At 43.4% G+C, this 21704-nt stretch overlaps 2 protein-coding genes across 4 annotated transcripts in view; one reads left to right on the plus strand and one right to left on the minus strand.

The window, feature by feature from the left end:
* The window catches only part of unc5a (unc-5 netrin receptor A), a 196770-nt gene extending 185784 nt beyond the window's left edge, over positions 1 to 10986 (plus strand). The window contains exons 14-16 of one of the 2 annotated variants that reach the window (XM_086105747.1): positions 3037 to 3201; positions 3279 to 3460; positions 8983 to 10986. In XM_086105747.1, the coding sequence (XP_085961873.1) occupies positions 3037 to 3201; positions 3279 to 3460; positions 8983 to 9148 (513 nt within the window). In that variant the 3' untranslated portion in view covers positions 9149 to 10986. The remainder of the gene's footprint in view (positions 1 to 3036; positions 3202 to 3278; positions 3461 to 8982) is intronic. The other variant, XM_086105748.1, reaches the window with a different exon arrangement.
* Positions 10987 to 14250: 3264 nt separating this feature from the next.
* The window catches only part of pdlim7 (PDZ and LIM domain 7), a 41968-nt gene continuing 34514 nt past the window's right edge, over positions 14251 to 21704 (minus strand). For both annotated transcript variants that reach the window (XM_086105749.1, XM_086105750.1), the window contains exons 6-11: positions 19630 to 19682; positions 19170 to 19407; positions 18053 to 18233; positions 17800 to 17920; positions 16148 to 16263; positions 14251 to 14902 (exon numbers count right to left, since the gene is read on the minus strand). In XM_086105749.1, the coding sequence (XP_085961875.1) occupies positions 14816 to 14902; positions 16148 to 16263; positions 17800 to 17920; positions 18053 to 18233; positions 19170 to 19407; positions 19630 to 19682 (796 nt within the window). In that variant the 3' untranslated portion in view covers positions 14251 to 14815. The remainder of the gene's footprint in view (positions 14903 to 16147; positions 16264 to 17799; positions 17921 to 18052; positions 18234 to 19169; positions 19408 to 19629; positions 19683 to 21704) is intronic.

The raw sequence follows: 21704 nt of genomic DNA on the forward strand, positions 1-21704 counted from the left end.
ACTTGTTTGTCTGGACTTATACGTGAACAAAAGAAAAATAGTGCCGAGCAAGATCCCTGCAACACATTTTAATGGTCAGTTTGGAGGCTGGAATTTGAGCTCCTGTTGGATTCAATAACTTGTACTAAGAGCAGATTCTGAAAATAATCACCTTAAATCTCCTCTCAATGATTATTCTCTTGAGCGGCGCGGAGGGGTAGTCATTAGCATACCATATCTGCCTTACAGTTCTGACTTTGAGGGTTCCAACTAGAGTTCGGACTTGTGCCCAAAATTCGCCTTTGCTATTCATTTGCTGTCTAATCAGTGAGTTCCGAAAAGTCTACTTTGGACCAAAAACACATCCCAAAAATTACAAATCCAATTTTATGATGATAAATGAAGTGCGCTTGCATCGCGCCTTATTTACACGTGAAGGGAACAAGGTGATGGCGTTGGAAGTCGGCAAATGGGTAAGACAGCGGTTGACGTCGTTTTTGGCGCGAAATCCCAAAATTCTGATTCGGCGTTCGTTTTCAACGGCCCGTTCGCTTCTCAATGCGAGTCACCAGCGATTTGTGCACAGTCTGAGTTCCTACATTTCAAAAATGTGTGCATTAGATGCATTAAAGTCTCTAAATTGTCCTATGTATGAATGGTTGTTTGCCGACACAGTACAGTATATGCCCTGCCCCTGGCTGGCAATCAGCCCAGAGTGGACAGCGATTCTTGCCCAAAGTCAGCAGAGGTAGTTCTCCAGCTCACTGATGAGAATAAACAGTGAAATCAAAAGATATTTCAAGGAAACTTTAAAAAAAAACAAAGAATCTATTCATGTCAAAACTGTCAAAAAGATAGTGTCTTTCTCCAACTTTTTTTGTTTTGATCTCCAACTTCTCTGTTGCCCCGCTTGATTTGGTGAAGCAGGGTGGGGCACAACCTAAGAGTTGAGTTGATGGAACCTTTTTCGTGTGTGGCGCCTGAAAAGCGCATGTTATTGTCCACTAACTTGTCCACATTACAGTTCAGTCAGCGCAGTAACCCAGAGCTGCAAGTCGATTGATGATCCCAGCCACCGCAGGCTCAAAAGGAGCTTTCAAATATGGGACGGGGAAATAAATATCTGGAAGCCGTCCACGTGCACTGACTGCACTGCGGCCCGTGAGGATAGTTCAAAGAGGATTCAAAAATGATCTGGCTGCAAGTTGGAGGTGCACAAGGTCCCTGTAGAGAAAGGCCAGGTTGTGCCAAGCAAGCACAGCGGTAACATTGTCCCCTGCGCAAAATCTTCTGAACTGAGCCTGCTTATTTGGAAGTGCTTCCCTCACAGCAGTGCTGTGTGTGTGTGTGTGTGTGTGTGTGTGTGGGTGGGTGTGTGTGTGTGTGTGCGCGTGCGTGCGCGCGCGTGTGGGGGGGGAGGGCGGGGGGGCTTTACTCTCCCCAGGGGCCCCAACATGACTTTTGTGAATTTCACCTGCCTTCCTGCACCATCTGTCCGCCTGGGTAACAGTGCCCCTCGTTGGTCACTAACATGTACTGCGGCCCAGAGCCCCTCTTCAACAGTTCTTGTCAGCTGTTAAAGGGAGGCTAAAGAATGAGTTAGCGTGCCCTGTTGTCCCCCCCCCCCCCCTATCTGTCTTTCTTTCTTTCTTTCTCTTGGGATATGCGTATGAGGCATGAATATGGAGCAACAGAGAGCAAGATGTCCAAATCATCAGCTTTGAATCCATTCGAGGAAGCGCGCACCCCGGCTGCCTTTTTTTTTTTTTTTTTTTGTCAGACAGTAGCAAGGACTTACTTTGCATGCATACGCTAGAAAGGGGAAAGTCTTGGGAGACACATCTTGATCAAGCGATTAATTATTTATCAGGGATTAACTTGAGTCTGGGGGGTGTGGAGGGGGGGTATGCCAAATTTGAAATAAAAATGGATGAGAGACAGATGAATCTCCCTTTTCAGGTTGAAATTGAACATAGCAGTAGTTCTTCCATAGTGAACAGTACATGTACACTGTTTATGGAAAGCCTGTGTCGTAATTAAATGTATGACTCACTGCAGTTGATGGCTGAGTGCTGGACTCTGCTCCTCTCATAAAAACGCTATTGATTGAGTCATCAAATGTAACCAGTGGCACACACGATTTCTCGTCATATAATAATTCACAGTCGTAAAGACTTCTACTTGAAGGTGCTGTTTTCGAGTTGCTCCCTCGGGTCTGTGCATTCATCTCAGGCGTTTGCAGACTTAGTTTGCACGATATTTTGGTTTGCCTCGAGTAGCTGGGGAAGCAAAATCTTTCCACATCTCCGTGTCTTTTGCTCCCTTAGAGCGCAAAAGGTGTGGCCATCTCTCTCCCAGTCGGAAGCCACACTCTAGGGAGTGACGTTTTTTTTTTTGGGAGGTGCGGTTCACGACATGGTTGGAAGCCGGCCGTGACTGTCACTCTTAAAATACAGTACAAAAAACAAGTGGCCTCGAGTCATTTTAACGGCGAGGTATCGCAGGACTCTTCTAGGATTTGTTTGCTGTGCAACCCTCCACATTTTCAAATGAACACTCGTGGAACATTCCTTGGAAATCACAATTTCACATCACTGGTGAGCTCTTTTTAGAACGTGCCTTGTGTGAGATCATCATGACATTTTGTTTCCCCGCACAAAGATCCTCGTCTGCGTGTTTGGATGAGTTTGGTGCCAAGATTTCGCCTCTCCCTCTGATTCACTCCAAAATGAAGGCCTCAAATTCATTTTTGTCAATTCCTTTTCAGTCCCTTTGCCACTCAAAAAGCCATGGCCGTTTTGCCCTTCTAATAATGTAATGCTCTAAAAGTGTAGCAAAGCTGTCGTACTGTCATACAGTCGTGGAAAATGTCCTACGAGTAAGATTAGTTGTTCTACTACTGCGCTGACTTGTCTTACTAGTGATGACAAAGAGAGCACTAGTACCCGGACTCGAGGATGTTGAAGACCTTTTGGACAAACCTCAAAAAGCTTTTCGTAGTCGACGCTCTATGGCAAGTTTGAATCGTGTGATGCAGTCGTTCGTCCCTCGCTGCAGGAGATCCCATTCTACCACATCTGGAACGGTTCCCAACGGTACCTGCACTGCGCCTTCACTCTGGAGCGCCTCAGCCTCAGCACCTGTGAGCTCACCTGCCAGCTGTGCGTGTGGCAGGTGGAGGGCGAAGGACAGAGCTTCAGCCTTGACTTTAACATCGCCAAGGTAAGACTGAGGTGATTTCTCCGTTCGCGGTCGTGCAGTTTCTGATGAAGGTCGGTTGTTGTTGTTGTTGTCACAAGCAGGACACCCGAGCCGTGGACTCCGAGTTCCTGTTAATGGACACGAGCGCCACCGCCCTCGCAGGGCCCAGCGCCTTTCAGATCCCATACCTCATAAGGCAAAAGATCTGCAGCAGCCTGGACGCCCCGTGTCCCAAGGGAGCCGACTGGAGAATGCTGGCACAAAGACTCAAGCTCGAGAGGTACGTGAGAACAAAGTGTTCGATAATCATTCATCTGCGCAGCACATTGGAACAAACAGCCTCGCAAATAATTCACTGCAACCGCATTTATACTCCGTGAGTGGAACGCTTGCATCACAATACTTATTCTGTTAATAAACAGCAAGTCGCTCCAACCATGAAAATCACAGAGCTCCACCCCGAACAAAAGAGTCTCGCGTAGCGCCAAGACTGACCTGCGAGAGACAGCGTGCTGCCACACGGCAGCAGCCGTCAAAGAAGTAGTACAAAATGAAGCTCGGAGAACTGCTGGCCTATCTGGTAACGACTTTGCAAACTGTCATTTTTATTGTGGTGAATGACTCGAATCCGTGGCGCAGCCCAACTCTGTAAATAGGACGAGTTACAGATTTACGATTGGCAGCGCCAACCGTTTTCCAGGCAGATAAAGCGGGGAAAGTCTTAACACACAGGATAGTCTTTCAGAGACATCAGTGTTTGCTGACTTCAACGTGAATGCTTCCACCCCAAAACTTTATCTGAAAGGGATGCGCATTCACCATATACAATTCAATGTTTGAAAACTGTGAAATTAAGTTAGCATTTAAAAAAAAAAAAAATGTTAACAGAGACTTGCTTATTTATTGAATCCACGTTGATTTGTTTCAGATGAATCACTTGTGTATTCTGGCTGTGCCCAGAATCATTCACTTCTTCCTTCCTCCCTACGTGCAGCTTTGAAACGGCTGGGTCCAAAGAAAACCAAATTGGGTGAAATAATAGCATTTGAACCTCAATTCCTGTATACAAAGTCAGCAGTGATACCGACTGAGGCGTCCAGCCGCTACCAGAATGTTGCATTAAACTTACTTCAACTTGGGGTGTACACCAACTGTCCAAAATGGCGACCAGCTCCAGCTCTTAAACCCACCAAAATCCAATCTTCAACCCAATCTGCTGGGTAGAAATAATTAACCAACCCAACCTTCTTAAAATCCATCATGAGTGAGTTAGGCTCACACATTTGTGTGTGTGTGTGTATAACTGGGCGTGTGGGGGGTGTTCCTGTGCGCTGTGTTCATAGAAGAGAAAATTTGGGTTCCAGAATGGTTTTATTTTCTAACCCGTGTGCATAAAATGACATGAGACTGGTGTTTTACGAGGATGGTTTTCACTGGCTCTCATCGGCCACATCCAGAGCGAGAGTGCAGAAAACGAAAAAACAGCAAAATGGACAAATGGAAAAAAAACATACCTGTGTACATGAAATGACATGAGACTGGTGCTTTACTGGGCCGGTCTTGCAGGCTCTCTTGGGGATCCTAAACAATATAAATAGGTTGCGCGCAAATCAGCGTTAGCAACATTAGCTTAATCTGTCGACGGACAGTGGCTCCAAACGTCACCCGGCCCAAAATCATCCAGGCTATCTTCAACAAAGTGTTCGTAACACAGCGTATTCTTGCACTAGGCGCGGGTATTGGGTAAAGCCGAGTACGTGTCTACATTAAATCACAACAACAATAATGGAAGTGAAATTAATAGTGTATTGTAAGCCGTTACTAGTGGACGATCCTGTTCACCCAAAAATGGCTCAAATGTGCTATTAATTAATTATGTCATTGTCGTCTTATAATTACGGTACAACAGAGCAATCTCATACAGTGGACCGCAGACAATAAATGGTCTCAAAATTACATTAGTTAGGGGGAAAAAGTCTTGATTCACACATTAGAACATTGCGCTTTGCAAAACTGCTCTGTAGAGGAAAAACAATATCTACCGGTATAGGTTTCGAACCTTGCATGAGCACTCTGGTGGGTAGGGAGTGATTCCGAACACAGCTCGCCGTTCATTGCAATATGGAGCTGGAGAACTTGATTTGAGCAGTTTCGACGTGAAAGACTTTTTTTCTTCAGGTAGGCTGCTAAATGTATCCAACTTTTCTCTGCCGGTACGACATTCTTCTTTCGAATGCTGAGGGCAGGGGAAGGTTACGTGCAAACAATCCATCAGCAGCAAATCTGGAAAACAAGCTGCGACGTGTTCTTTTGGGTTTTTTTTTTTTTTTACGTTGCAGACTTGGCATATTTGAAAAGAAGTTAGAGCAATTGATCCCTTTTTACACAAATGTAATTTCTACCGGCCTACTGAAACCCAATAGGTAAAGTTAATTGTCCGATCAACTTTATTTGCCACAATTAATCACCCGGTTAATTGATGCGGCACAGGCTTAATTAGCAGTGCTGTGCTCAGCAGAATCAATTGTCAATTAGGCCTGAAGACGGGACGACAACAACCTCCCGGCTAGTTGCATCTGTCCTCAACTGCACGTGGTACCAACGAGTCAAACACAGCAGCTTCTTATTTTTCTCCCCTGCCATTTTGTCAGCGGATACATCGATCAATTTTCTACTATTGCAATCCACAACAACATTATTATGGCCACGTGCACAATATAATAATGATATTCAATACAATTGAGGGTCTTGACAAACATAACAATGTTCAGTTGCCAGACAGGTGTTAATTTGCTCAAGTCGTTTGCAGCGATGTCGAACTGCGGTAGCTGTCTCATATTTGACCTCAATTACGAGCATGACAGTCAAAAATGTTGCATGCGGCTAATTACGAGCCCGATAATAAACATAATTATCGCTGGCAGTGTCGATTCAAGCTGAGCATTATTGCCTTTGTAAAGCCAATTCTGATCACGTTGCGTTGGACATCATTGTCTTCTTGACGTCATTTTGTAGCCAGTGTTTGTGGAACAATGATTGTTTGATATTTCTCATTCCACTTCCTTTAGGAGATTATAAGTAGTCGATATGACAAACTATCAATCATTATGAAAAATTGAATAACAGCTTGCGGCTTGCCCACAAATTTCCAAGCATGTCATTGTGCTCTTTGTTCTTCAGTACAGCAAACGCTGCAAAGGAATGGACTGCTTGTGGCCTTTGTCAAGGTCAAAAGTATTTGGTGGTGTTTTGACCTCCCGGTGCACCGCCTCAGTGGTTTGAGTGTTTTGAGTGCGTCGCATGTTCTCCGCGAGAGTTCTGGCCATCGACGGCAGCCGAACAGAAAAAGAGCATTCCATCGAATCGGTGTGTGCAAGTACATTGGGGACATCAAATATAGAGCCGACTGAGACGACCACTTTGTTGTCATTGATTGGGCTTGATGGCCAAAAGGTCGGGCGCCTAAAATGGGAAAAGGTCACTTCCGACTGTGTCAACTGTTAGAAGTCCGTATCGGATTGACTGAATGGGATGTAGGACCTATTTCAACATCAAATCAAGACGAATGAGGCTTTTGCTTTGAAGCTTCTGTTGGGAATCGAATGGAAATGGCTTTTTAGTTGAGTATTATGGAGGAGCATGTTCCGACTTGGCTGTAAAAAAAAAAAAAAAAAAGTGCCACGTGCCGCAACTGAATAACTAAACCATGCACATACTGTAGATTTTTTTTTTTTCCCCCGGAAGGAAAAATAGCATTCTGCAATGTTGCACTTTATATAACCATCGAGTGATCTCATCATGAAACAGAATGTAAAGAAAGAAACAGTTTATAGTAATAATAATAATGCATTTTATTTAAAAGCGCCTTTCATGCCACCCAAGGACACTGTACAGACAGTAAGAAAATACAATGTAAAAATTGGTAAGCGAGATATTATATGAAAACAGGACATAAAATCATAAAAACATAGGAAATGGAAAAGCTATGTGTTGTAGGCAATCCTGAACAGGTGTGTTTTTAGACGGGACTTGAAAGTGGAAAGAGGTGTGCAGTTTTGGAGGTCCGGAGGTAGGTTGTTCCAAAGCTTTGGAGCAGCGCGACTGAAGGCTCTGGCTCCCATGGTGCTCAGGCGGGCAGGGGGGACTGACAGGCGGAGGGAGGACGAGGATCTGAGGGAGCGAGTGGGGATATGCACCTGGAGAAGGTCGGACAGGTAAGGAGGGGTCAGGTTGTGGATCCCATTTATGTATATAGAAACAGTTTGTAATTGATGCGATGTTGAACAGGGAGCCAGTGGAGCTGTTGGAGAACGGGGGTGATGTGCTGCTGGGAAGATGTTTTTGTGATGATGCGAACAGAGGCGTTTTGAACCAGCTGGATTTTATGAAGGGACTTTTGAGGTAGGCCGAAGAGGAGAGCGTTGCAGTAATCAAGGCGGGATGTGACAAGACTGTGGACAAGAATAGCAGTGGTGCGGGGGGTGAGGGAAGGGCGAAGTCTGGTAATATTGCGGAGGTGGGAATAAGCAGTGCGGGTGATGGTGTTGATATGTGAGTGAAAGGTGAGCATGACATCCAGACTCTTGACCTGGGGGGAGGGGGACACTAAGGAGCTGTCGATGTTGAAGGAGAAAGATGTTGAAGTTTGTGAGTCATGGTTCGAATGTGGCAATCCCGTTCAATGTGTAGTAGAGTGCAGTGGAGGCACAACGAAAGAAGAGTCGAAATTCAAAAAAAAAATTGATCAGATTAAGATTAAGATTAAGAGATCCTTTATTTGTCCCGCAATGGGGAAATTACAATCAGAATTCAGAAAGGAAAACGCTGGGTAGGGAGAGGGAAGAAAAAAACCCACGCTCGAACTATCCTCTTCTGAGGATAATTTAAGTCCAGGATAATAAATAAGCATATGACAGTTACAACAAGTCACAAGACATAACATGTAATAAGGGGGAGGATGAATGGGATGCACAGCAAGTAAAGCACAATGGGTGTGCTGAGCAATGAAACTGAAAGAAGAGTCACATTTGTCTTCTACTAGTCCAGGGGTCTTCAACTCAAAATGTTGAAAGAGCCATATAGGACAAAAAAAAAACAACAAACAAATATGTCTGGAGCCGCCAAAAAATAAAAGCCTTCCATAAAACTTACAATGAAGGAAACACATGCTCAGAATTGTTTATGTTATTCATTCCTTTGTTGTGTGTTCACAAACACCCCCATAGAATTTATTTTGTAATTAGATTTTTTTTGTTTTGGTCGGACGCAGACGTGTCTGTTTGTCGAGACTGTTAAAAGCATAAATAAAGTGTACATTTTAAAATACCAAACCACAGCTCTCCTTTTTCAGAGCTGCAACATGTAATTATATCTATTTGAACTATATTAGCCTACTATCAAAATATTTTTCCATTTTCAAGCATTTTTTATAAAGCTCCGGGGGGCCACTAGATGTCGCTAAAGAGCCGCATGCGGCTCTGGAGCCGCTTGTTGCCGACCCCCGTACTAGTCATTTATTTGTGGGTTGTTGTATATCTGAGTTGCTAAAAAATAAGTACTACATTTTGAAATCAATGAATAATCGTGTTTCTGAAAAGAATGGTAATTCCTATTTTTTCCCATAATCACCCAGCTGAACGGCATCACCGAGCTGCCTGATGACACTTGTCCATTAGTGTAACGCGTTACTAGATAAACATCGTATGCCTGTCTCCTTTAACTGACAGCGTGTCCAAAATATGAATCGTGTGCGCGCTCACCGATTCATGCCAAGTGTTCTTTGTGGAACTGTTGTGCGTGCAGACACATGAGCTTCTTTGCGTCCAAAGCGAGCCCGACCTCGGCCATCCTGGACCTGTGGGAGGCGCAACATTTCCACGGCGGCAACATCAACCAGCTGGCTGCCGTCATGGCGGACATCGGCAAGCAGGAAGCCATGATCTTCCTGGTGTCGGACGGCGAGTGCTAACAGGCCGAGGTGAAACCAGCAGGGTGCAAGAATTCCATATAGACCATCGCAGCTGTCTGTTTTACATCAATCAATGTCGGAGGACCCGTGTTCACACTTTCCACTGAGAGAATCATATTCAGTCAGCTCGGTTGAAAAGTTAGCATTGCCCTCCGAACTCCTGCCCAAATTTTTCTCTTACATAATTTCATGGAGCGCTTAATGTACGCTGGTCATACACAGCCAATCATTTCATTCCATTGAAAACTGACATCAGGAAAGTCCTTTGACCATTTCCTCAATATGCTTGATATCCATTTTAAGGTCCGTCACTATTAAGAGAATTCACTCCAGCAGTTTTGTTTTTACGCCGCTGCCGTTTTTGGTGCACGAGTAAAGCAAAATTGTGCACTTCAAGCACATGTCTTGAAGCGCTAGATGTTCACTAGCCAAATTTCCGAATGTTGTCATGCATGACTTCTGTCCTCAGACGTTTCTGTCGCATTTTTGGCATTTCTGCGATCCATGACAACCTTTTGGCATACTCGTGGGACAGCTACATCCTAGCAGGAAGGCAAAACTCGACACTAGTTAGGTGGTCCCCCGTGGTGGGTGGGCTGCTAATGGCTGTGCCTGCCTGATTGGTAAGGTTTTTTTTTAACATATGCACTCTGTTCAGATTTTCTTTTTTTTTTTTTTTTTATTCCTCAAACATATCTGTGAAGTCCGGTACCAAATGTACCGGTTGTGCTGACGCTTGTACCTCACTGGTTGACAACCGCATGCAACTACTGTAGTACGACTGGTGTCATTATAAAATGTTACCAGAAAACATTGAACACGTCCCGAGTAGTGGAAAAAGGCATTCCTAGTAAGTTAGCTTAATTGATTTTATTATCTTTCTATAGCCACAGCCCAATCCCAGCGGGTTCTGTAGCTAGCTGACACGTGCTAGCAGCTAATTTATGAAAGAGGCACCGTTTCATTTTTAGGCAGAAGAAGCATCACCTTTTTTTAATGTTTTGTTCAGTGGCAGTTATATTGTTATATATTATTCCCAAAGAGAATAGTTTTTCTTTTTTAACTGTTACATTTTTTGAGTTACAAGCATTCACTTGTAAAATGTCACTGGAGATGCATGAAGGGTTGACTTTCAAGGGGCTTCACTTTCAAGGGGCGCTCTCTCCAAGTTTTGAATGGCGCCGTTCTCATTCTCATGAGCCTTTTCTTTTGGTTGAAAGGGACAAGATTGGAAATTTTCGGAATGAAATCTAGGGCGAGTGAGGACAAAAACCTTAAGTGGATATCAAGGTTGTCAGCGATTTAAATTAGGCGCTCTCTGCAATTAGGATGGAAGGTTCGTTCGTCTGAGGACCGCCGTCACCCTCGCCTCCACTTTGCGTCAGTGTTCCATGTGTGTTCTTTCCAGGGAGGTCTCATTCATTTCTTCACTTTAGTTCGCACGCCATTGCTAATGAAGGCGCCGCGGGGCCCCGAAACACTTGGGAAGCAACACGTCGTCACCGTCCTAAGTGACGTGTCCTCTAATTGCTTTAATGGTGAAGCGCACGGGCGGGATGTTTGTTGACCAACGTCTACTTTAGGGCCTTTTTTTTTTTTTTTTAAATTTGTTTTGTTTTGCTCTGTTTTTGGAGTGCTTTTTCTGAAGCCAGGTTTGGTGCGCTTTGATATCACCCCCACTCCGTAGCACATCCTCCCAGTTACCGCGTACACGGAGAACATCCGCAGGTTCAATCCCCAGTTCAGCCATAGTGTGTGTGCGCGTGTGTGCGTGCTCCTCCTCAGGGTTGCATGTGATGTCTATAAAGTTGTCAGGAGAGACCCCCGCCCGCCCTCCCTCATTAAAGACACACTCAACTGCCGTATGCTCCGAAGCCCTTCAACACACCGGAGCTTCTTTTTACGATTGTCCTGATTTTTAGAATGTACTTTTATGTTTCCACGCGCTGTTTTGCGACGAGGACGCTTTTGTTTTTTTAATGCGCCATCGTAACACTATTCCGACACGGCTCCTGCAGCTCTCCTTCCGACCTAGAACTATTAGGGCCACACCCCATCGAAAACAAAGAAACATTTCCACAGCGACGCAATCATAATAGTACAAGAGCCAAGTTACGAGTTTTTGCCACAATGTGTGACAAAAGTAGAAGCCCTCGTGTTATTAGAATAAAGGCAGACTTTGAGAACATATGAAGTCAGAGTGCGACAGGAATATTTTTCCCCCGCAGAACAGTCAGAATGTTATGTCGCAAAATGTTGGAAATCGTGTATCATAGTGCAGGAAAAGACACAACACCAAGAAATTAATCACAAATAAAATTGCAACTTTTTCTCCTCTTAATTCCGGAAGCGCATTGCTTGTGACTCCGGAAAAGGATGTGATCAATTTCAGGATTTAATGGGATAGCTTTCACATTATAACATCTTTCTCACGTTATAAGGCAAGCATTTTCTCGTTTTAATGTGCGACATCACGTTAAAGTGGAACAAAGACTTCAATGTTGCACAAAACAAAACAGAGCAAACCCTTCCAGTTCTTGTCAACGTTACTAGCTAGGTTATTCTAAGATACTGTTTTATATAGATCTATATATATATATATATATATATATATATATAGCTCTATTAAAGATATATCTATATCCATCTATCTATATCTATATCTATATATATATATATATATATATAATATAAAGGCCAAGTGTTTGAAAAAATTGATGTTTACAAAAGAACTAGCTACAAAGGGCTCCACCACTGATCTGAGCCAGAAGGAATTGCATTGTTTTATTTAGCCTAATCTTGCCATAACGTCTGCCGTTAAAACGTGCAGTGTATCACATTCTAACGTAAAATTCACCGTGTTAACTCATCAAACATATCATGTTCGTCCTGTGAAATTTATACTCCTTTTGAATTGAATTTGCAAATTCAAGATATTTCTGGTTGACATGCGTCTGGTGTATCACCCAGCAAGACATTTAGTTTTGAATCAAATTAAACCTTTTTTTTCTTCATATTTTGATTTTCCTTGTAAAATCAAAAAGTTTAATGGAATTCCCATCAGTGCATTATTTTCGTAGCTAGATTATTTTATAAATACCAGAATATTTTTCCTCCATTGGTAGTGGCTCTCATGCTCCTTCATTCTTTTCCCACCAGACTTTAGTTTGTTTTTTTCTCCAACGACCAGAGAGCATTTGGTGCAAAGATGCCACCACACCAAGTGTGTGCGTGTGTGTGATTTCTAACAGTAACCTTCAACCCCTCTTACACTTAATGTTAATCTCACCAAATAAATCTCGTTAAAAAGGATCACGTCCACGTGTAATATCCCTTTTCTATCGCAGCCACGTGCTGTCACTTTGCATACAGTTAAGTGTGCGTGTACGTGAGCGTGCGCGCGCGTGCCTGTGGCTGTGAATGTGTGCGTGAGTGACCTTAAATTGGTAACCAAAGTTTTCATTCATTCTTTTCACCCAGATGTTTTTTTTTCTGTGCGGTGAGCATCCACATCTGTTGTTTCAGCAGTCATGTTGACCTTGTGTGGGTGTTCGTGCAATCACTTTGTAAAGAAATGTAAAATATATTTTAATATGAAGCCAAATAATAACAATAACATTAAAAAAAGAATAAAATATGACACATAAGTTGCGCGGCATTTGTCAAGTCTAAACCGTGACGTGTTTGCCTATTTAACTGTTGTTTGGCGATCTAGCAGTGGAGACTTTCTGCAGTGTTCTAAGGCTTTAGGGGGGGGGGGGGGGGCTCTTTATGGGAAGCTTCGGTGTTCTCTTGTTTGTTTCTCATCACTTGCGTATGTATGGACTTACGACTGGCAGCATTTAAATACGAGCTGCAACGAATCAATCACCGAGCTGAGACGGCCTGAGGAAGACGTGGCCTTGTTGGAGAAGCCACGCGGCTGTTCGTTCGATCCATGTGTGCGCTTGAGCGAAAACGAGAGAGAGGGAGGGGAGGGGCGGGGGGGGGGCGAGAGCAGAAGAAGAATGCGTCTTAGTGCGCGTGATAATGTGAGTGCGCGTGTCTTTATAGAGTGAGCGAGTGCATGTGTGGACGCGCATGACAAGAGGTGCGCGCATTCGTGAGTATACAAGTGTGTGAGTGCGTGTGTTATATATCGTGTGCGCGCTTGGGATGGCTTGATCGGGTGAGTCTTCGTGAGAATGCACGTGCACGTGTCCGTGTGAAAGCGTGTCTGTATGAACATAAGTATTGCGCGTGTGTGCGCGTGCGCGTCCCACTAATGTAATTCACGGGTTGCCGCCTCATCCAACGTCTGCTTCGATCACAACTGTACATTTTGTATCACTCGTTCCTATTTGACGTCAAGTGGCGAGTGCGTGTGCGTGCGCATTACATGCCATGTTGCTCCAAATGTTTTCTCCAAATAGACGTTTGTACTTGTGATCCGTTTCTGTTCTTGAGTCAATGTTTTTTGCCTTTCTGCATTCAAAAATGCTGTACTTACGACACGCCACTGCGCTTATGCAATTGTATAATCCCAATTTGGTTTGAGTTTGTTTCATTTGGTTCTACCTTTTTGCGTTTTTACTGTCGGTGTACATTGTTGTGGAGACTTTTTTGTGGCAAAGAAAAACTTCAGCAAAGGATGATTTTCTGTACTTTTGGGATAATGATGGATTTGTTGGTAGAATTTTGGAAATTCGTTTCTAAGTGCTTTCAAGTATTTACTTGGCCTTATGTATATATATATATCGATCTATGACATTTCAGAAAGGTATGTATAGTAATTGAACCTGAAAACTCTGTAAATAAATTATATATTGTTAATTCAAGGACTAAGTGTTTTACTTGCAACTGGGGTTGTGATGGCAACAGAAAATAGGTATAGACAAAATTGAGGAAATTGGGATTATTTGATAGCTATTTGGTTTATCCCACTAGTGAACATGTTAACTCACTAAGTGGCAGCCATTTTCAGACAGTGCTTTACCCTAACACGTGAAGACATTTTAAAAATAGGTATGCTGTATATAAATAAGTACCTGTGATTGAAAAGTCTGGACTCTGAAAAGACAAAAATACATCCATGCGAATGAATGAAGTAACTAGCACACGCATTGCAACATCACAACAACAAAGATGTTTATTCAATCAATCTGGCAGTTATTTCAAACAACACATTTTCTGAAGCAATATAAATACATATTCAAAAGCCTGTAGGTTAAAAAAATAACTGCAGGATGAGAGTTTTGTAATAAATTCTAATAGTCTATCTTTGGGCACATAAAATACCGTCTTAAAAAAACTTACTGTTGTCTGACAAAACTATATGGTTATTATGTTATGTCTATAATACATTTTTTTTCTAAGAGTCCCATTGCAATGTTTTTTTTCCCAACACATTTGCAACAATCTTGAACCAAACTTCCTGTTAAAATTTTCTGGAAATTAAAATGAGTCCAAATGCAAAAAAATATATATATATAATAATAATGATAATGATTTTAAAAAACAATGTCATCAGGTTGACCTGATGGTAAACAAGATAATGGCGTGTTTGAACAGGTCAACAGTCCAGTTGGGTGACAGGCTGGATATTTAGAATAAGAGGCGCAAACGGAGTGTTAAGCTTCTACCATCCAGATGGAAACAGGCTTGCGTGTGATTTGAGAAGAGGATGACTCACACCGGGGCGAAGGCGTGGCCTTTGCAGAGGGGCTTGTCCTTCTTGGAGTAAAACGTTTTCCCCTCCAGGTTGATTTGGCACAGCTTCACACATGCAGAAAACAAAAAGGAGGGAAGGGCCAAACTATCACAACCTGATGGACAGAAAACTACTTGCTGTGCTCCTTTCTTTCATTTTCTGCTTCAAGAATCCTGTGATATTTGTGTTGTTTCTATGATTTGATGTTCATTTCGTGGTACAAAGGCCTATTATTGTAGTTAATGAATAAAAACCACAAAAATTGAAAGAACATTTTCGTTCACGAAATAAAAAATAAACGTACTACGTGAAACTTCATTTTACGTTAAAACAATAATTATAGCAAAAATGTCTTGATTAATATTAAACATGAGTTTTCAGTGTTCTCATTAGAAATGTATTTATGTCGGTATTGCTGTAACTGCATATCTACAGAAGAAGGAAGGTTAGTTTGTTGAGAATTGTAGTTGATAGGACCTTACCACACATTATTTAGTGACTTTTATTTTTTACTAAAACTAAAACTAACACTACTAAAAATTTCAAAGGCATGTTTGGAATAATACAAACTAATAAAAATCAACAAATGCTCTAAAAACTCATTTTGGCTAACTGAATATATCACACACTCTCACACACACACACACTTAAAGGGTTCATTTGCCACGATCCAGACTCGACATTTTAGAGCAGTTTTTCTTGACCTTGTTAGAGGTACCGAACCCAACAAGTTCATATGCACGTTCACCGAACCTTTCATTAGTGAAAAATAAAAATATGTTTGTTTGTTTTTTACAAATTCAAGACAAAAAAACGCATTTATTAAAACAGAAAAACAAAACACAAAATAAAATGTACGTTTGGTTTTTTGTTGTTGTTGTTGTGCACAAAATGAACCAGCCAGAGATGGCCAAGCAGGCGTGTCATAACTAATTGACACGTTGAGTCAGGTGTGTCTTAGCCTCCATGGCAGAGGCGCCGTCGAACCACTGAGACCGATTCACCGAACCCCTGGGGTTCAATCTAACCCAGGTTAAGAACCACACCAATAACAGCAAAGCATTTTAGTATAACAAATCCGATTTAACGTAATCCGGATTATTTTATCCTTTGGGTCCATTCAAAAATGCACGGGGAGAGGACCTTGCAAAAAATGATTCACAATATTGAGGAAAAGAAATGTTTGTTGAGCGTAGAATGAGTTACAATTTGGGGAGCCACAGAGGAAAAGGTTCCAACCCAAGTGCCCGTCTGATGTTTTCTCGGCATCGCCGGTGCAAGAGGAGAAGACATGAAAGGGAGAGACTCACAGCGCAGACGAAGCACGTATCGTGCCAGCTGTAGCCCAGAGCCTCCAGGAAACGATCCCCGGCGTCAATCTTAAAGTCGCAGCCGTGACATTTGGTGCCGAACATCTTCTCGTAATCTGGAAAGACAAAGCCCTGAAAACGGTGCTCTCTAAAGGGGACAGATTGCGCAAAATTGATTTTGAATGTCTCGTATAAAAATAGGCTGGCGTCTGGAGCGCCTGCACTCATCAGGTGGGGAAAACAACCCTTTGTTCCTCTCTCTGAAAATGTGCGTCAGGGAGAGAACGTCATTTACATAATGATTGCACCCATTAAATGATCTGGTGTGACGAGGGAAGATCCGGAGCCACTTTCAAACAGCGGCCAGTCTACATTGTGTGAAACTATCATGCAGAAACAACCCCCAACTGATGTGATGCCCCTGTGTATAATGTCAAAGCCAAAAGGTAAGCAGAGCTGCATTGAGTTTACTCAATGAAGTTGTTGAAGCGGTGGAGGAAGATGTGCGTGTTTGTGTAGAAGCCATGGGACGGAATGTCAGACTCAGCATATACAAGTCCCTCGCTAGCATGAAACAGAGCCACCCCCTCAAAACAGGCTAATTTCAGTGAAACAGACACTCTTGAACCTTTAAGTACTTTAGGGATTGATTGATCACCTGATATTAGCTTTTATGAAATCAGCAGATATTTTTTTTTTCTAAATCTGTTATCGGAATTGTATTCTGACAAATATGGGACTCAGCATCAGCCTGAAAAAAATCCATATTGGCCATGCCCCAGTAACATTGCTCATTAATAAAGACTAATTACGGCAATGCCATTTGTAAACATGTTATAAGTATTGATCCTGGGGGTATTTTATATGTTTTGACAAAGAGATGAAAAATGTGTTTTAAAACCACTTGTGAATGCCATTAAAACTGTGACCAAATACATATACAGTATATACCTGTATATTGTATATATGTGTGTGTGTATATATATATATATATCATAAATTGATAGGCAATTGTGACTGTCTTAATATTAGGCCTTTATTCTGGTAATACTATGACGAGTAAATGTATTACTCTTCTTTTGTTAAATCCAGGTTTCTTTTTTGTAATATGCCTTTAATTTCCATCCATCCATCCATCCGTTTTCTTATCCGCTTAACCTTACAAGTGTCGTGGGGCATGCTGGAGCCTATCCCAGCTGTCTTAGGGCAGTAGGCGGGAGGACTCCCTGAACTGGTTTGCCAGCCCAAAAATGTTTTTGGTGTGATTTTACAATTTATTAATCTTTTTTTTTTTTACTTTGTTCACTATATAAATGTTGGCGCAAATATTTAATCATCAACAGCGTGAGCTTAGCAAACGTAAAAAATATATATATTATTGATCTAAAATTCCTTAACTATTATAAAACTTGCTCTTGGCGCTTTTTTTAATGTCTAACGTAATTTATTCTATAGTATTTTTTTTTTCTTTTCAACATGGCCCCTAATATGCCTTCATGTCCTCATGTATTATGGGCAATACCAGGGATGAGCTCTCTAATTTGGATTCATCAGACTCAAACAAAATGCTGCATGTCTTCCACCTTCCCATAGCGTCTGTCTATTTTGTCGGCTCAGCTTTAATGTCGTGTGCGCTCGGAGTAACTTGTCACCTCTCTCGCAGTAAGGCTCTCCCTCCTCCATGTAAAAGGCCTGGTTCCTGATAGGAGTCTTGCAGGCTGCACACTTAAAACACTGAACGTGGTAGGTCATCTTCAGGGCATGCATGATTTCCTGATCGGGCGAGAAAAGCTCGTAAATGTTTTATTTTCACCACGGCTTCGGTATGCATTTACATCCATTAAGTCCCATTTCAAACAACGGCCCCCGCCCGGATGTTTAATCGCATTAGATTCATTCTCTCACCCCCGTGATCTTCTTCTTGCACTTTGCACAGTTGGGTGCGTAGCGGTTATCGTGGCACTTGGTACAGAAGACGGAACCTCTCTCCTCAAAGAAGCCCCCCTCCTCCAGGACCGTCTTGCATTGTGAACACGTGAACTCCTCGGGGTGCCACGAGCGTCCCAACGCGACGAGGTAGCGACCCCTGAGGAGCACGACACGGCTTCACGGTCAGTTCAGCTGGGTGCATCTTTCACAGCCACAAATCACAAATTTTTCATGGCAAACAGTTTGGCGCTGCGGCAACGGTGTCCGACAAAATAAAAAGCTTTGTGCTTCAATAAAACGAATGAAAATCCATCCATCCATCCATTTTCCGATCCACTCATACTCACAAGGGTCGCGGGGGGTTCTGGAGCCTATCCCAGCCGTCTTCGGGCAGTAGGCGGGGGACACCCTGAACCGGTTGCCAGCCAATCGCCGGGCACACAGAGACGAACAACCATGCGCGCTCACACTCACACCTAGGGACAATTTAGTGTGTCCAATCAGCCTGCCATGCATGTTTTTGGAACGTGGGAGGAAACCGGAGGACCCGGAGAAAACCCACGGTTGCACGGGGAGAACATGCAAACTCCACACAGGGAGGCCGGAGCTGGAATTGAACCCGGCACCAAAATAAATAAATTTTTTCAATGCATCATATCTTTAAGAGCAGGCTGTGCCCAATACGATCGACCAGTAATCGCGAGAGGTGACGGGGGAAATGGAGGGAGGAAAAATAAAAGTGTGCTTTGCTGACTTTTGGTTGTTCACAGGCCCAAGGCGCAAAATCATCGTCCTCGATCTGAAGCGTACCTTTATGATGAGGACCATTTTGAACAACATACACGAGATGGTAAATCACGAAAAATGTGAGTTGAACGTTATTGCTTATGGGTAGCAAATGTCAGCAATGTTCTGATGACTTGCCAAAAGACTAAATTCTAATGACTGAGCTCCACAGATGAGAGACTCCGACACGCCCCACACTCCCAATTTCCTTCAAGCTCTCCATACCCGCATTGATTTCTATTCATTTTTGTCTGTGATCTGATAAGTAAGTGATTCAAATCCTCTCAGAACAGTCTCAGATTCCCACCTGATGATTTTGTTGCAGGCGCCGCACACCGGGGTCCTCTCACTGCCTTGGGGCGTCTGCTGCGCCGCCTGCAGGATGGAGCTGCGGTTCTCCATTGGCGTGGGCTGAACCGGCTGCTGGTGCTGCGTCACCACCGTGCTCGTCTTGTCCGGACGATAACGGTCGGCAAAATTAGGGTCGGTGACCCACGGGGGTCGGGAGGAAGGAGCCGAGATGCCTGAGGCTGCAGTTTTGGATCCTGCGTTTAAGGAAAACAAGCACTCATTGGAATTTGTTTTGAGCAAATAAAAACCACAACAGGCTGTGACTTTGAATCGTGATGGTGGGAGGGGCGTGGGCGCTCCGGATGTCTCTCGACATTTGAATGCAGTTGTTGATCCTTCATGTATCGACACTTAATAAAAATGCATTAGCGCATCCTACGTGCTGCTTTAATGCATCAGCAGGACGACAAACTCACCATCTGGTTGACTGGCTGTCTGAGTCTTGGCAGGCGATGGAGTTGGCTCAACACTATGAAGAGAAAATGACTAATTAGAGAGAAGAAAAAAGTACAGAGCTCGCGATAACGATGCATGGCATGTTTGTGTTGATAGCAGCAGCCACGGTGGCCTCGTATTACCTTGTGTGGACAATCGAAACATTACATGTCAACAGTGTGATGCGGCCACAGTGAGGGAACTCGGCTGAGGAGTTAAATCAGTACTGAAGGCAGCAAAGAAATCACATTTGAAAAATTGCCAATAACACATTCACCCATGGTGAAGCAAACAGGTTGTTTATTTGTTTGGTGCAATTTTGTGCACTTTTTGATGTATATACTGTGACCACGTTTTTTTGGTGGGTTCTGGAATTCTACAGCTGTGTGTATCCTTGGATTTAGATTACAACATCTGCTTATTTTCCAATGCTTCTTCACTGCATCGTCACGGGCCATTGAAATTTGGCAACCCGGCAGTCTGATGTCCTTATAAGGGAAACGGCAGAGTGCGTTTCTAAGGCTACGCCGTATATCATCGCAATAATGGCCCGTGCAAACTCAACATGTGCATCGCAAAGACGTACGATGAGCGTCATATGGAATTGTATGCGTTAGTCTGACTTTGACCAATCAGACGGGCATCGCCATCCAACAGGTGAACGGGATCTCGTGGCATTACTAACACAAAATGTTGTAGATACACTTTGTATATATCATTCGAAGTCATTACAATTTTTACAAATGTGCAAAACTTGGTGAGCGAGGCCTTCCAACACGTCAACCAATTTCATGAATTTAAAACGAACATTGACTTGGAGTAAGGTCAAGTTCTATTCGGTTCACTTTTAGACTGAGATGCAACATACCAGTGAGATAATGTTTTAGTCTCACCTGGTTAAAAAAAAAAAAATAAAGAAAAACACTCAGGGACTGAGAAACGGAATCAAAACGTGCTCCACACACACACTATAATAGTCAAGAACAATGGCAGTAGTTCCCAAACTCTTTTGACTGTTTTCCAGAACTCCCAGACAAATATTTCACAGACATGAAACTCATCAAACATGTTCAGTGGGGTCCCATTATTTTCGGAATCCAGAGGCGTTTGGCTTTCAGCTGGCATGCGCAGAGCTGAGGAAATAAGGACTTGTTTCTGCATCTAAAAGTTCTGTTACCCGCAGCGAGCGTCACTATATTCAGAAAATCTTCAAACTCAATCTCAGATGGAGGGAAAACAAGTTGTGAGTGAAGACGGCGTGCTCTGGAGAGGTGTCATTCTGGGGGGGGGGGGGGGGTTATATAGAAGAGCGCCTTAAGCGACTCTCGTGTTTACAACATCAACACCGCCGTCTACAATCAGCCACTGCGAGATGATGAAATCGCAGCTGGTTGACAAAGAAAAAAAAAGTCGGGCAAGTCATTACCCTGATTCAACTTTGCTCTTCATCTTCGCCCCACTCATCGCGTTTCGATGCGCCTCTCAATTAATCAACGTATGTATCCAATGTGCCGCAAGGAGGCAGCGCAAGAAAAACGCGTTTGCCAACAGCATACATATTAATAATGAATCCCTGATGACGGGAAGTAAGTTAAATGGAACACAGCTGCTGACATGGAGGGGAAGTCGAGGTCAAATCAAGGAAAGCGGCTTAAATGGGTTTGAGCGGCAGACCCGGGATCAGCCGAAGGTCCATTTCTTCCTCCAGCAGACAAGCCGCTCCTCCGAGACCGCCTGTTGTTGTTTGTCTGCTCCTCAGGCTGCCGAAGGGTACAGGTGCACCCTCAACCGTGTCTATTCCCAGCTGGAGTGGCCTGGAGTGTGTTTTCGTGACATTTTCACCTCTTTCAACTTAGGACCAACCGCCCCCAAGCCAAGAGAGATGCAGGTGCGCGATTGCACGCTGCAGAGTAACAAGCCACAGACGCCTTGACATTTGCGGTTCATTCTTTCCACCTGTGATTTCTCATCTACCTCGGTTGTTCTTATTTTGGCCCGGTCCCCGGAGGAAAGTGTCGACTCGAGCACAGACGGCGTTGAATTTAAAAAGGAGAGA

Source organism: Hippocampus guttulatus, chromosome 2 (genome assembly GCF_054856545.1).
Source record: "Hippocampus guttulatus isolate MCC_2025c chromosome 2, RoL_Hgut_1.0, whole genome shotgun sequence".
NCBI classification, from domain to species: Eukaryota; Metazoa; Chordata; class Actinopteri; order Syngnathiformes; family Syngnathidae; genus Hippocampus; species Hippocampus guttulatus.